Source organism: Ciconia boyciana, chromosome 1 (assembly GCF_034638445.1).
Source record: "Ciconia boyciana chromosome 1, ASM3463844v1, whole genome shotgun sequence".
Taxonomy (NCBI): Eukaryota; Metazoa; Chordata; class Aves; order Ciconiiformes; family Ciconiidae; genus Ciconia; species Ciconia boyciana.
In genome coordinates, this window is record NC_132934.1 from 192,403,846 (window position 1) to 192,420,571 (window position 16,726).

The following is a 16,726-nucleotide window of genomic DNA, read 5'->3' on the forward strand; positions in this document are numbered from 1 at the left end:
TATTAGATTTGCATTTGAATTCCTTTGAGTAAGGATCAAGAATTATTATCTCGTATTCCCTGGGTGAAATTGCACAATCATCATATATTTGCCTTGAAACTCTACAGTTTGTATCCTGCTCAATTTGTTTTCTGGTCTTCTTAATTTTCCATTGATGTGCTATGTACATTTCCCTCAACCAACAAGCCAATGATAGGTATTATTTAATCATGTTAAATGATGGTTGACTTTGTTACATGTCAAAAGGTTATGTTTGCATTTGAAGTGGGGACAGAAATTCAGCAGGGTCACAACATAGTAAAAGAAAGACTACAAAGTATCAACATGATTTACAACAAGCTCAGCATTGCTATATTTGCTCTTACCATTTTCCATTCCCTAGAACAATAACCATTTATTTATTCTATATAGAACAGAAGAACATCAACAAGCATGCATGAGAGAACAAATACTTCAATTCTGCATGTTTTGGGGTTTTTGGTCCTAAAATACAGTTGGGTTTTTTTCATATTTTCATTGGTTCTGGTTTTAATATGCCTAGCCTTACTCTCTTCTGCTTTCTTTTCCTTTTCACATGTGAGCTGCTTTGTTCTCCTGGTTCTTCTTTGATATGACTAGATTTCTTTTCAGAATCCTCTAATTAGTGGAATCAATAGGGTTTTGTTGTCAGAGCCCTCTTATACTTATGATTTTCTTTATATTATTTGCTGTCTTCTTTCAGCTAGTATATTTCACAGATCATTTCCAAACTTAATTCTCAGGCCTTCACCTTTCTCACTATTTTTCAGCCAAGTATTTCCAGTCTCTTAAATCATGTCTCTTCAAAACTAAAATAACAGCCGTCGCTCTCTGCTTACAACCATGAGACCTTTTGCATTGTATCCACACGTGCAAGAAGTACTTGGGCTGAAAAAAGGCACAGTTGGTTAAGCTGAAATAACAGAGTTGTGCCTTTGATTTCCCTTTTACAAATAAGAGGTCATTTGATCTTTTCTGGCTGGTTTAACATAACAGTTTTGTGTCTCAATCCAGAACATCATAGATAAAGTCCTTTCTCCTTAACCTCATCTCTTCTAGAAAAGGTGACATTGGATACATCTTGTCAGACTACAACTATAAGATAGTCTCTCCCCTACCCCAATAATCAATGAGGAGAAACAGAGGAAGTTAAAGAGCAATTTATCTGACCTGTTTGGGATATTTGCTTTCCTACTACACTAGAAAAGCCCATTTTTCTTTGCTGACTGTAAAAGGAGGTGACAGAGAGCACCTGTCCACACCTGATTGGTTTAACTTGATCCTTGCGCTGTTACTATATCATATGCTATCCTTATTCAGTGTCCTGTAGTTCCATGTTTTTCTCAGAATGGTATTTCCTTAGATTCCACACACACCCCCCGGCTTCTTTAACTTCCTTGAAATCTGCCACTACTTGCCTTCACCTAAAATATGTCTGCAAGTTGGATGCTTTTGATTCTCTACCAAAAGCTCCATCTCCTCCTAGTTTCAAATATCTTCTTTAAATTTGTTCATGACTATATTTTACCTTATTCCCCAACACAACTTGTGTACTTTTCCCTAATCTGAGCACCTACTGCAATGTTCAGCACCTAATCTTTGCTTGTACTGACAATTGTTCCTACTTATTTAATAGGTACAAGTTTTCACATACCAGGGTTGTAAAGTGCTGTCAGAATTCACAGTAATATACTGTATAATATTATTCAAAGAAAGACTTATAGAAAACATGCTGAGGAGTTCTCACCTCTTTTCTCAATAAACATTGAAATTTTTTTCTTCTTTTTCTTCTTGCTTTCATCTCTTAGCTGATGTCTCTGGTAACTCAGTTCTGTTTTCTATTGCCTGTTACTTCATCACTGATCTTGAATCAATCAGAATTGGACTGAAGGGCAATAGTAGATGAGGCAGAATAGCATCTCTCTTGGAGCTACAATGTCAAATGCAGTAAGACTTGATTTTACAGCATGATCATCAGGGGAGAGGGTAGTCTAATGAAGAGAGTACTGACCTATGACTCCAGCATGTGTGGATTTAATTCCCTACTCTGTAGAGAACAAATATCTATGGTGTTTGAAATGTAAAGCTGAGTAATTCTTAACTCTTCAATGGACTCTTCTCCAGTTTCACAGTTCTCATCCCCAAATCCATGATTGTCAGGTGCTATGGCTGGTTGTATATGAGTAAATAAAACTGCCAGAGATTGCTGTCAGGCACTGGGACTGTCTCACCTGCACTACCAGCTGGTTAGAGCAACCCTGGCATGGCCAGGTCGTGTCCCAACTAGCACTGTCCAAAACAATGCTGCAATTTGAATCATAGAATCACAGAATCATAGAATGGTTTGGGTTGGAAGGGACCTTTAAACATCATCTAGTCCAACCCCCCTGCAGTAAGGGGGGGGCAATGCAAACATCTTCAACTAGATCAGGTTGCTCAGAGCCCCGTCCAATCTGACCCTGAATGTTCCCAGGGATGGGGCATCTACCACCTCTCTGAGCAACCTGTTCCAGTGTTTCACCACCCTCATTGTAAAAAATTTCTTCCTTATATCATCTGAATCTACCCTCTTTCACTTTTAAACCATTGCCCCTTGTCCTATCACTACAGGCTCTATTAAAAAGTCTGTCCTCATCTTTCTTATAAGATGCTTTAAGTATTCAAAGGCTTCAATAAGGTCTCCCTGGAGCCTTCTCTTCTCCAGGCTAAACAACCCCAACTCTCTGTTTTTCCTCATAGGAGAGGTGTTCCAGCCCTCTGATCATTTTTGTGGCCCTCCTCTGGACCTGCTCCAACAGGTCCATGTCTTTCCTGTGCTGAGGACTCCAGAGCTGGATGCAGTACTCCAGGTGGGGTCTCACCAGCGTGGAGTAGAGGGGCAGAATCACCTCCCTTGACCTCCTGGCCATGCTTCTTTTGATGCAGCCCAGGATACAGTTGGCTTTCTGGGCTGCGAGCGCACATTGCTGGCTCATGTCCAGCTTTTCATCCACCAGTACCGCCAAGTCCTTCTCTGCAGGGCTGCTCTCAATCCCTTCATCCCCCAGCCTGTATTGATACTGGGGGTTGCCCTGACCCACGTGCAGGACCTTGCACTTGGCCTTGTTGAACCTCATGAGGTTCACATGGGCCCACTTCTGGAGCTTGTCCAGGTCCCTCTGGATGGCATCCTGTCCCTTAGGCATATCAGCCACACCACGCAGTCTGCAAATTTGCTGAGGATGCACTCAATCCCACTGTCTATGTCAGTGATGAAGATATTGAACGGTACTGGTCCCAATACCAAGACCCCTGAAGGACACCACTCGTTACTGATCTCCATCCGGAGAGTCGTTGACCACTACTCTGGATACGACCATCCAGCCAATTCCTTATTCACCGAATAGTCCATCCATCAAATCCATATCTCTCCAATTCAGAGAGAAGGATGTCGTGGGGGACTGTCAAAGGCCTTACAAAAGTCCAGATAGACGACATCCGTACCTCTTCCCTTGTCCACTGATGTAGTCACTCCATCATAGAAGGCCACTAGGTTGGTCAGGCAGTACTTGCCCTTGGTGAAGCCATGCTGGCTGTCTCAAATCACCTCCCTGTCCTCCATGTGCCTTATCATAGCTTCTAGAAGGATCTGTTCCATGATCTTCCCAGGCACAGAGGTGAGGCTGACAGGTTGGTAGTTCCCAGGGTCCTCCTTTCTACCCTTTTTAAAAATGGGTGCAATGTTTCCCTTTTTCCAGTCACCGGGAACTTCACCTGACTGCCATGAATTTCCAAATACCACAGAGAGTGGCTTGGCAACTACATCAGCTAATTCCCTCAGGGCTCTGGGATGCATCTTGTCGGGTCCCATAGACTTATGTATGTTCAAGTTCCTCAGGTGGTGTCGAACCACTTTCAGAGCAGTCACCTTCTTTGGAGGGTGAGTGTGATGTGGATATGTTGTGATGCCTGGCTATGTTTTTTCATCTGGCCCCAGTGACACAGAACAGTCCCTTTCCTTACTACTGAGGGCACGCTCAGCAGCTCTGAAGGATGTATCTGGGTGGTCTAGAGTAGGTAAATACAAACCGCACCATAGTCCCTTTTGCAATCTGCTTCATATTATCCCATCGTTTTAGAGTGCTTCATAGCATATATTCTGTTCCCTGATACATTCTGTAAAAACAGATTAATGAGACCAAATAAATAATAATGAGTCTGCCACAGTAGTTAAGCTTCAGTTCAAAGCAACATCTTTCATCTTCAAGAAATTTTTTGATAGAGCTGGAACAGTAAAGAGTCACAGTTCCAGGGATCAGACTCTTTGATAATGAGACACACAAGCAGTTTGCCATGGTTCATTAATAAACAGCTTTTCATCATTGGTCCAGTGTTAGTGATTAAGCAATATACTTATTCCTTGATTAATTGTTTTCTTCCAACTTGCCAAAGTTCTCACATTTTTCTATCCATCATTGTCATATCCACACTGTCCTCCAAAGACCTAATTTACCTGATTTTACAGCTGAAAGTTTCTGTAATTCTAAAAATCCAGGTGTTCCTTTTAACTCTCAATCAGAATTGTTACACTTGCTTTTGCTACTGTGAAAATTATAACCAAATGCAAAACACAGGCAAAAAACTAGAAAGCATATAACATGCTGCAGATAAAAATGAAGGACAAGTACATGGGTACTGCCCATTTTTTGTATTGCTAAAATAAAAAACTCTCCTGAAGACATGTTGCTTTCCAAATGATGTTTAGTTTCATTGCGCTATCTGCAAATTAATTGAACAGCTTATAAAGAAACTGAAATACTTGTTTATGCATAAAAATAGAGGAGTAATTTCTTCCCTTCTGCTTATTTTCAGTATAGTGGGTTAGTTCCACGGGAGAGCTGGGACATGTGGCATCCAACCTTGGTGGCTGAGGCCCTGTTTGCAATCGCAAACATCTTTAGCTCCCTACGCTTGATCTCATTATTCACTGCAAATTCTCACCTGGGACCTCTGCAGATATCTCTAGGAAGAATGTTGCTGGACATTTTGAAGTTTCTCTTCATATACTGCCTTGTGCTGCTAGCTTTTGCAAATGGATTGAACCAGCTGTATTTCTACTATGAGACAAATGAACCCGGAAACTGCAAAGGAATACGATGTGAAAAGCAGAATAATGCATTTTCAACGTAAGTGGCTGATCTATTTCCATCCTCCTCCTCTGCCCCCAATATTTTAATCACTTAGATGTTGTTTACAGGAAAGAGGCTGTCTGTTTTCTGTTGGTATTACAGTGGTGTCCTGACAGACACATCTAAAGTTATCCTAATTAAAAAAATAAATATTAACATTACATCACTCTGTAATAATGTTCTTCCCATACCACAGTGAAGTCAGTACAGTTCAAGATATCTCAAAAGATAAAAAGCTAAAATAAAGAGAAAGGGGAGATAATATGAGATTAGAAAGTACATATTTAGAATCGAGGGAAAAATGATCACCAGATCAGAGCTTGCTTATCCAGGCAGCTGTCGCTCTGCATTTCTACCTGTGGGCATGAAATAAGTTGGGTGTTCTAAAACATGAAGATTCCTTGTAAATGTGATAAACTGAGGCAGGAGAAAACATTCAGTCCAGGCTTCTACTGACCCTGAGTCTACTCCACACAATAAAATACTGTATTCTAACTTATGTTTTAAAGTTTATTTATTTTCCTTTCACTTAAAAATCAATTTTACTTCACTCTCTTCTGTAGTTCATCTATAGTACCAAAATAGTACCAAATGAATACTAATTCTCTATCTCATCTTTCAACTTCCAATCTAAATCAAACTCCTGCTATAAATACTTGTTCCTTATTACCTTCTATGAATCATATCTAGGCTGGTTTTAAAATATATTTATTACCAATGGCTTCCATCTTATAGTAAATAATTTTATAAAAATAACACCTTTTATATCATCTTAATCAAGTAACTTTGCTCAGGCACAGCGTATTTATCTTACATATTAATAACATCTTATGCAGGTCTAAACTTTGTGTGATCTAACAGAAAAGCACAAAGAAATTTTTCAGAGCTGAACTTTGAGGGAAGCAATATTATTCATCTGGGAAATAGTGGGGACTACTAGTACTAGTGCCAGAAGATGGTGTCAAGGCAAACTGTGATGCCCTATGAGCCTTTTCTGCAGCTGTGAGCTGGGGACGATAGCAGTTGTGCAATTTGTGCTCAGACAAGTGTAAACCATACAAGAGACTCCAGAGCAGTACTTTACCACTCATATACACTGTGTAACAGCAGCAGAGATTCAGGACCTAGAGCTTCTATAAATAAAAGGAGACTGCCCTCTCACGTATCTCTGCAGGACAGCACTGTACTGGGTTGCATGGCAAAGTTACGTTTCGCAGATGATACTGCATGGTGGGAAAGGAGCTGAAGGGTTAAGTTTTGCCCAATTCTGGACAGTGGGTCCCAGTGTGCAGGACCACCCAGGGCGGTACAAGTCCCCGCAGTTCAGCAGCCTCCCTGCTTCGAGTGCAGTGGGGACAGCACTGGTGGCCCACACATCCTGTCCTGGCCCACACAACCTGCTTCTGGTGTCAGGGTGAAGGAGCAGGAGAGAGGCCATGGGGAAAAGTCGCTCCAGTTAATCTCAAGATATGGGACCAGACAAGCAGAAAATTTTGCTCCAAACTTTTCAGGAGCAACTGGGCTAACCAGGGCCCGTGCTTGTGACACTATAGTGTAGCTGAACATTGTACAAAAGTGAAATTATGTCAAGCTATCTAGTTGCAGAGGATTTTTTAAAAGTTGGTTATTGCTATTTAGCTTCCTAGCTGTTGTCCCAAACTTCTCTAAGGGATTATCATATAATTTAGTTGTAAAAGCACAAGTTTCATTTGAGAGAGGCATTTTTGCCTTTTTAATGTCTCCATTCTTTGCAAAACAAAACATATGCTAATAATAATGTCCTTGTAATTATACGACTCCTTTTATCTCAATAGCTCTCAACACAAACCAGAAATTGCATAAACTGACAACACCGAGTAGGTATGAGGATACCATAATTGTTTTAACATCTTGGTGAAATACAATCATTGAGTTACTTTTGTATCCTTGTTCTACCCTCTACAGTCAAGGCAAAGGGTTAAAATACTTCAAAGGCAGGTGTCCAAAATAAGATCTATAAAACTATATTTATCCCTCAGAAATTTTAACAAAATCAGCCTTTTACTCGCAGGCTTATTTATAGATTCAGTACTGTATATCTAGAGGCTCAGATGTGAAACATTAAGCCATTGTTTCCCTAGAAAGATATTCCATATGTTGTGTATATTGTGATAAGTATCATTCATCTCAATCAAGTTGAGGACTTTTGTGTGTTTGGGGAAAAACTGAACAATCTGAAAAGTACATGTATTGTTATTATACAGCTATTATTTTCGGGTTTTGTTTTTCAGATTATTTGAAACACTACAGTCATTATTCTGGTCTATATTTGGACTCATCAATCTCTATGTGACCAATGTGAAAGCAAGGCATGAATTTACTGAATTTGTTGGGGCCACCATGTTTGGTACCTATAATGTAATCTCTCTGGTTGTTCTACTCAACATGCTAATAGCCATGATGAATAATTCTTACCAACTTATTGCTGTAAGTTGTTCCTTATCCTTAGATCATTTACATATAATATATACCTTCTCTCTGTTCCTACATCCCATTTTTTCTGGCAGTAAATCTTTTTTATTTGTCCCAGGATATTGGGACAAATTCTCTAATTTGTTCTAATCCTTTTGCACTGTTCTGGAAGGACACAGAAACCAGACCCCAGCTGGACTGGACAGAGGGGAATTTCCCCACAACTCTGAATGGGGAAGAGGTGGCCCTGCTGCAGAAGCCAGCTTGTGGGTTGAGAAAGGTGTCCTCAAGCTGCTGGCAAGTGACATGGGCTACAGCCCTGCCCAAGCTGCACTGTGCGGGACCTCTCCTGAGAAAGAGAGTCTGCCAAAGATTATTCTGTCTCTACTTTATTTTTAATACATTGTATTTATTAACCTTTAAAATGCTGTTATTTTTGGATTTTTATATAGCATGAATATACAGGTAATGGAAATTTGATGCTCACATTTCATGGACAATTTTGGACCCATTAGCAATTCAAAAGAAGGTCATGACTTCTTATTCAGCAATGTCCTGTTTTCTTATTTATTGAAAACTGTCTTTATCCTTAACAGAGCTATTGGCTTATTTTTATTTCTCAGCTGTCTATTAAGGAAACTAATGAAAATAAACACTGATTCATCATATAATACTTCAAATATGATCATACAGAAAGCAAACAAATAAAAGAAAGCTTCACAACCTTAAGATTTTAAAATGTGCCTTTTTTCTAATCTGGAAATTACAAGTTTTTCCACAAAATAAATACTGACTACCTGTGTTTATATAACAGTAGTTGGCAAAGTCTGGAACACAATATCACAACATACTAACATTCACCAAAACTCAGACTGCAGGTAGAATACTTTTCCTACTAGAAATTCTAAATTACTGTTTTGATTATACTGTATATCTGGCTAAATATTAAAGACTAGGGCTATATCTGTAGTTTAAGTTATTGGCTACTATGTTTGTTGTCCAAATCTAATATTAGTGATTTAAACTTCTTGTTCAGCTGCTAGGATTTAGCAATCTTTTCATGGACTTTATTTTTTATTTTTTCCAAACTTTTCAAAATTATGTAATATTATACAGAATCCAAAAGAAATAAAATTTCAAATAAAAATAAATTTAGAAAAACCCACAACCTATTCCAAATATATGATTCTGAAGTAGGAGGAAAAAAAGATACTCGACTCAACAGTTGTAAGTAGCCTCATGATTTGTTGGATAACCTATTCGTGAATTTCTGGGGCTGGCAGTTACTAAGAGAGTGCATGAGACTTACAAACTTGTTGAACCTGCTACACAGCAGAGTAATTAGTGATCTATGTGGAATAATGATGAGCTGCTATTATAACAAAACACCTCTTCAAGAAATGTAGCATTTTTCTAACTGTAATTGTCCTTTGTTGTTTGAGAGACTTTTAATTATTTAAAAGCCTGTAGCAAGGAAAAAATTGTTGAAAGTCGATATATACTGTACATATCTAACATCTCTTTACTAAAGTAAAGCAGCTTAGCTTTGCTTTGTGTTAAAGACCTTCTGTCAAAAGAAGATGCCAATATTTTAACAAGAAAATTCATTAGTATTTCAGAGTTGTTCTAGTTTTAGGTTTTCAGATTTTTGTAGAAGTTTGTTTCACCTCCTTAATTACAGCAAGATCTGTGCTGGTGTTGTGTTTGTTGTGTGCAGGATCATGCAGACATTGAGTGGAAGTTTGCTCGAACAAAACTCTGGATGAGTTACTTTGAAGAAGGAGGAACTCTGCCCACTCCTTTCAATGTCATACCAAGCCCAAAGTCTCTCTGGTATCTGATCAAATGGTTATGGAGACATCTCTGCAAGAAAAAAATTAGAAGAAAACCTGAAAGTTTTGGAACAATAGGGGTAAGTCCTGTGTTTTACGCTGCCTGTAGTCCTCCTTTTTGCTGTATAGGTGAGTCTTTCTCAGCCTTAGAGAGCAGGAAAGCATCTGAACAGTCAGATAATCTGCATATGAGTTACAGAATAATTCTAACAGAGAATGATGGGGGGGGGGGGTTTACATTCATGTCAAGGTATTTGACTAAAGAGAAAGCATCATCGTATTCCTGTGCAATGACAATATGAACCATGACTGTGCCTCATCTACAGATAATGCAAGAAAGATTAAAAGCAATACAAATATCAGAGATCAAATATGTATACTTGTCTACCAATCCCAGAGGTATGGTGGATGATCTCCAGCTCAAGTGTCACAGCTCAAGTATCACCAAAATATCATGAAAACCAGAACTGTGTATAAAGTATTCGCTGTGGGATATTCTCTTGTCGCGGATGGAGTGAGCGTGCACTTCACTCGTAAGAGAGAAGTAAAAATATAGTTTATTGATACAGAATAGGGAGTGAACAAAGTTCAATGCGACAGTGTTTTAACAAGATTCGATGGCGAGGCACACTTGATTATTTACTGCATAGAGGACAGGGTCAGACAAAACTGTCAGGGAGACCCTCCCGTTGAGTCATGAGGTTCGGAAGGATCCCCTTGCTTTCTAAACTCCTTCTCAGAGAGGAGTCTAGGTGCGGCTAGATCCAGTCCTAGTCCCAGACTTGGTCAACGGTTTATATCTAAAGGATTATATATGCGCAATCAATCCTTTATATCACTTAGCTAAGATTTCAAAGTTTAGCATGCTATTAGTCACTTACCGAGGATCTGTTGCGGCAAGGAATCTCTCAACCTCGAGGAGTAACCTTGAGAGGCGTCCCTGCTCAAGGGGAGATCCTGGCGTGCAGCCCGCTGCCGTGCAGGAGAGCTCAAAGGGCTCTTGGGCTGCTCACTATTTATGGGGATAAGATGATTGACCCATAGTCATATTTACATGCCGACCACAGGTTTTAATTTCTTCGGTGGGCGCGTTGCACAATAGCCCTAGGCTATTGTGTTGTTATCTGTCTCCTGAATTCACTTTGAGCTGATGCAGCCATCGTGACCAGATGCATCCATTACAATCACCGCTGGTGGTTATCACCTAAGCAGGGTTACAGGAGATAAAGGTCGGGGGCAGGGGAAGCACACCGTCACACTCCACCCCGTGACTATAGTCAATTCATCTTATTCTCACAGAGTGGTGGTACGGTCACCTCTTGCCTCTGTGCCATAAATAGTATATTGATAATTTATGCACTTATAGATCCACAGTAAGTAGACAGTGAAGCACTGCTATTTGTTATGCGTTAATTTGTATGTTTTGGGTGGTTGAAGTTGGGTTATTTGTTTTATCATGTGCCAAACCTTTATATACAATATAATTATAAGCAATAGACACACTAATGTTAGAGTTAGTAAAATAACAACTGGGTGAAGCATAAGATTAAACACTCCCGTTGCTGTCGGTGACCATCCAAGAAGAGTCTCCCACCAATGGTGTTCTCCATCCTTCTTTACTCTTTCCAAGACATGGTGTATCTCTTCTGCATCATGATGAACGGTGATCAGAGTTTTGTGTCCATTGTTTCGTATGCGTTCTAGCAGTTGACACAGGTCATCGTGTTGTAGTAGTTTCTTCACCAATGTAAGATTCATTCCGATGGGGGTAGGCAATAAATCTCGACTCAATGTATAGTTAGATTGTAACAATTGATAAGACGTAACAGGAGCTGAATAATTGAAGTCACATCCCACAATTTTAGTAAAGTTACAAACACAAATATTTGAGCGATTGCTTGTATCCACAGTAACGTTATCTACAAATATAACATCACAAAGGGTTCTCATACAAACACATCCTTTTCCAGTATACACAAGTACAGTTTCAGGGGCTTCATCAGGTCGTATTTCAAAATGACAAACATTTTGTTCAGTGTCAAGACAGATGTCTTGGGCTTTGAGGGTGTTACTCTCACAAATAAATCCTTGTTGTTCCCGTACAACGATGCATTAACATCAACAGTTTGCCATTTGTTTCCATTTTGGTGGGCCCATACTCTATGTTCTAATGGATAGAGTACAGTTCCATTGTGATTCAATCACAGCGCAATGATTGGGTATATGGTGTATACCGAAGCATTGTGAATTGTTAAGACAAAAGCTGTGGCCTTATTGCTAATGGGGTCATAAGTGAAATTGACTAAATACCACCAGGACTGGAATTCTTTTCTCAAATTTAGTTGCATTATCCCAAATTACCTTTCGAATTTCAGTGGGTAAGGTGCCCTCTTCACCTTCTCTTTATAATTGCTGCTACCATAGATTGCATCCACAGTTGAGCTTGGATACAACTAAGAGCTAGAGAAACATTGGTTTGGGCTACACCAAGTGCATCCACAATCAGTTGGTGGTCCCTTTCATTAATTCTTTTCCACTGAGGTAATATATCAGATAAGAGCCATTGGTTAGTTCCCAATGCTAATAGAGAAGACCGTAATGGGTGTTCTAATTTGTTCAAATCACTTGTTGTTGTGCTCAGTTTGTTTACGAGTACTTCGGCATCGATACTATTTAAGACTCCCAATCCTGTCCCTATGATACCGGTCACATCTCTCCTTGTTCTGCCTTGGAGAGGTGAGGGTTCGCCCATGTAACCATGCTAACCATCCTGCATAGGGACGTACCTAGGAATGGTGAACAGGTCGGTTTGATTGCAGAGATATTAATTTGCATTAGTAGTTCTACTGCTTAAGAGACCATGATGGATTAAATAACACTTGTTGTTGGCCTGTATTTTTGATCACATATGGTCCAACTTCAGAAACCTGTGGGGATAGAATTGTCTCATCCTTTACAGTCAGGGCGGATGTTGTGCTAGGCTTAATAATGTCTATTTTAAATTTAAAGGATAATCCCACACGATGGTGAGCCCAGAGGCAGACTACAAAAACAGGTTGTACTAAGGTAAAATTGTACCAACAGTCCAGTTTTTCAAAGGCGCAAAGTTTCGTATCTTTGGCTATTGGTTTTGATGTAATGTTGTACACAGAAATCTGAGATGCCTTCTCATGGGTAGACCCATTGATCATCCGGCATCCTATTTTAATTTCTTTCCTGCTGTTCCTCGGAGCCGGGGAACTTTATCATCAGCTTCATCTTTATCCCAGCTCCATTCATTTTCTAAGTATGTTTCAGTTCGTGCATGACCACGGTGGAAAGCTTTAAATCCCCCCTTACTAGAGTGTATTCCCATACTTCCAGTGTACTTAACACGAGCTTGGGACCATGGCCATTCTAGGGTTCTTTGACCACAGGCTAAGAAGAGCAGCATTGTTAGGGTTTGGAATAGTAACATGAACACAGCATTTCCATCTGCCATCTTGTGGGTGCTGTAAGAGAAAATAGAGACTTGTTTCGGTGGGGGAGAGTCCGAACAGGTTACCCCATTAAGAAGAAGGAAAATCCATCGTGAACTAATTCTGTGTTTTGCACCACTGCTATCAGTAGCTTCCCAGGCAAGTGGGCCACGAGGTTTAGTTAAAGTCATAGGGACAGTACCGATAGATGGTAAATTAACCATCACAGGCTGTCCTGGCTGTAATGTCATTGGATATTCTCTTTTCCTAGTAGGTGGAGCGCTAAGCTCAGTTTTTTGCAAAGAATGCTCGGCTTACAGGGCTTCCAGTAGGCCCATACCGATTGTTTAATTGATGGAGTACTTTGGGAAGTCTCGTATCCCATTGAGCTTCCTGTGGTTTGAGACTCCTTTTTCAACAAGCCTTTACTTTTTTCTACCATCCCATTTGATTGAGGGTAGTATGGGGTGTGGAAAACCCATCTAATTCCCTCTTGTTTTGCCCAATCTTGCACTTCCTTACAAAGAAAAGTGTGAGCCATTATCACTCTGGATAACATCAGGAGTAGGTAGATTTGAGAACCAAAATGATAGCCCTCGCACTGTATTTCTCGCCCATCGGCTTTCCGACATTTAGTCGCCATAAGCAAGCCGGAGACTACTTCCACTCCTGTAAGGATGTATCGATATCCTGCAGAGGATTTGAATGGTCCGATATAATCAATTTGCCATGTAGACCATAAAGTTTTCCTTCATTGATATGTAAAGGTGGTGCTTTAGCAGGATGATCTGCTTGTAATTTCAGTCTACACTGAGGACATTCTGTAAGAATAGTTTCACAAGTTTTTCTATTTATAGGCCAGCCTTTACTCTGTGCAGCAAAGTAAAGTGCTTCTTTACCTGTGTGGCCTAGGTTTTGATGTAACCATTCTCCCAGTCGATACCACTCAGGATTTAAGGTGATTTTCCTAATTTTAGTTAGCTCATCTACCTTTTGATTCCACTTTTGTGGCTGGTTGATTATCTTTAGCATGAGCTTTTACCCATCCCATCTTGAAAGGTGTTTTCCTGGCTATATCTAGTAATAATTGCCAATCTTTGTTTCTCCAAACTGGGGATCTATTTACTTCCCAATTCAAGGTTTCCCATTGACAGAGCCACTGTGTGGCACCGGCCCACACAGCATAGGAGTCTACATATATGATTTTTGCTCCATTCTGTGCTGCCAAAACAACTGCTCTTATTTCTCCTACTTGTGCACTGCCTTCACCTTCTTCTACTACTTGTTTGCCGGTGGTAATGTCTAATGCAACAGCCTTATATTGCCATTTACCATTTACCCTTTTTGCTGAAGCATCTGTAAACCAAATGTTTTCTGTTGGTGTACCTTCAGTGAGGGGTGGTGCATCCAGAATGGGTGAAGGTTTAAAAGGTTGTTGTAAAGCTAAAGGGTCTGTGTTTATGGGCATCTGCAATTTGGAAACCTTAGTGTGTCCTTCAGTTAGTTGCATATTTTCTGCAACTCCTGTTAGGTAGGCATACCATTTTCGGACAGTGGGTTTTTGTGCAACTCCTTCTGGGGAGCAGTCCCCTTTAGGATTGCTTCTAGTAAATTAAATGGTCCTCTAGTTTGCACAGGTTGTCCCTGATGTATTTTCTCAACTTGTTTAACTGCTCGGACTAAAGATAAAAGTCCCTTTTCCCATTCAGAGTATCGTTGTTCTGTTTCTTTAAATGCAGTTGAGCTAAACAATATAGGTCTTTGGCCCATCGGGCCCAGTTTGGAACAGGTTACAGTAAGTAGCATGTTCGGCGAAACCCCATTCAGCTATAATAGGGTCGCGGGGTGCACTGGTCCCAGTGACTGATATGTTTTTAACTCTTCAGTTAGAGTTTTGACTGCTCTTTATGTTCTAATTTCCACTCCCAGGGTTTGCCTTTCCTTAAGAGTGAGTATAAGGGACGGAAATGATAGAAAATCCAGGCACATGTTTCCTCCAATATCCTAAAGTTCCCATTAATTGTTGTAACTCCTTCCTTGATTGGGGCATTTGCAGCTCTTCCATTTTTCTTAAGGTATCTGGAGGAATCACTGCACTGCCTGCTATCCACCAAGTACCTAAAAATTTTACTTCTTTGCTTGGTCCCTGACATTTTCCAGGTGGAATCTCAATTTCTGCTTTATTTAGTGCTTGCCACATGTTGCTGCTGCCGCTTCCCCAACCTTTTCAGGGCAAGTTCCTCCAATCAGAATATCATCTATATATTGGTACAGTTTCACTTCTTGGGGGAGTAAGACTGTCTGTAAAAGTTCAGCAAGCGCAGCATGAGCAATCGTGGGTGAATGTTTATACCCCTGTGGGAGTCTGTTAAAGGTGTATTGTATTCCTCCCAAGTGAAAGCAAACTTCTCTTTATCCTCCTCCTTTAAGGGAACCATAAAGAACATATCTTTTACATCTAGGGCTGCCATCCATGGGTGTGCAGCTGCTTGCAAAGTAGCTGTTAAGTTGGCAATGTTTGGCACAGCTGCTGTGAGCGGGGCTGTATTGGCGTTCAGGCGCCGATAATCGACTGTTAAACGCCACCTCCCGTCTGGTTTCCGGACGGGCCAGACAGGTGAGTTATATGGGGAGTGCGTTCTGGAGATAATTTGTCGTTTCTCCAAATCAGCTATGACTTCAGAAATTCCACGTGCCGCAGCAGAAATGGGGTATTGCGGTACGTTAGTGATTTTTGACTCGGGGAGCGCAGGGGCTGCGCGCAGTGCCCGCACTGCAGCCTCCCGGCTTCTGCTGGGGTTGGGATCGATGTTCGAGCCGAAGGACCACGCGCTGCCGTTCGGGCAGGCGCCAGGTTCGTCCGTTTAAAACATCGAAACCCAAAATATTTTCATGGTGATCTTTAATTGCAAAGCGAGTACTGACATGCGCTTCTCGCCCGGGAGCCATAAATTGACCTTGGCAGTTTGGCACTGAACACTCGTCTCCGTTCACGCGGTAATTTTAACTCTTTGCCGTCTGGGTTGTACACCCAGCTTCTCGGCGTCTTGTTGTGTTAATAGTGAAATTTGTGCTCCCGTATCTATTAAAAACTTTACCAATTGTCTTTGAGGACCAACTGGAATTAAAATGTATGGGCCGTTATCACTTATCCACTGATAAGCCTCCACTTTCCGGACAGGCAGGCCCAATTGCCTTCCGGACACTACTCGTATTTGACTTCATGCCCTGCAATTCCTCCCTAAGGGGGAGGAAGGGGTTGTCTCCCTTCTGGGGTGTGGCGCAGGAGGAGTTGAGATACGCCTTCCTTTCACCGTTATCTCGTTTTTGAAATGCTTCAATTAGACTCAAAATTATGCCAGTAGGCTGACCTTGAATTGCAGCTCTGGGAATGCCTAAAGCTAATGCATTCCTCCACAACTCATTCCTCTGTTCTTGAGATTCCGTTTGGGGTTTTTAAATTTGTTTCCTTCGATCTAGTTTCTGTTCCCCGTTTTATGGGTCTTACTTTGTGATCTCCTCCCCGGGGCTTCAGGTTTTGTTTTTCAGCTGGTGCATCGTCCCAGCCCATCTCACGGCTGTAGTTAACAATGCCGTGCATCAGTTCTGCCCAGGTAGGGAGCTGCTTGTGGGCATTTTGAGCGTTATCACCTAGTCCCTCATTGTGCTCTGTGTCTTTTCTTGATCTCATCTCGTTTTGCAACTAAATGGGATTTAAGAATTGCCGGGCTCCTCTAATCAGTGGTTTTAACATTGCGAAATCTACTGTAGCAGACAGTGGGACATCATGGGACCCTCG

The 16,726-nt window shown here is 40.9% G+C and overlaps 1 protein-coding gene across 5 annotated transcripts in view; it reads left to right on the forward strand.

The window, feature by feature from the left end:
• Nucleotides 1-16,726, forward strand: part of TRPC4 (transient receptor potential cation channel subfamily C member 4) — a 108,772-nt gene that overhangs the window by 73,695 nt on the left and 18,351 nt on the right. For 4 of the 5 annotated variants that reach the window (XM_072854643.1, XM_072854654.1, XM_072854656.1 and 1 more), the window contains 3 exons: nt 4,870-5,183; nt 7,457-7,652; nt 9,355-9,549. In XM_072854643.1, coding sequence (XP_072710744.1) covers nt 4,870-5,183; nt 7,457-7,652; nt 9,355-9,549 — 705 coding nt within the window. The remainder of the gene's footprint in view (nt 1-4,869; nt 5,184-7,456; nt 7,653-9,354; nt 9,550-16,726) is intronic. The other variant, XM_072854664.1, reaches the window with a different exon arrangement.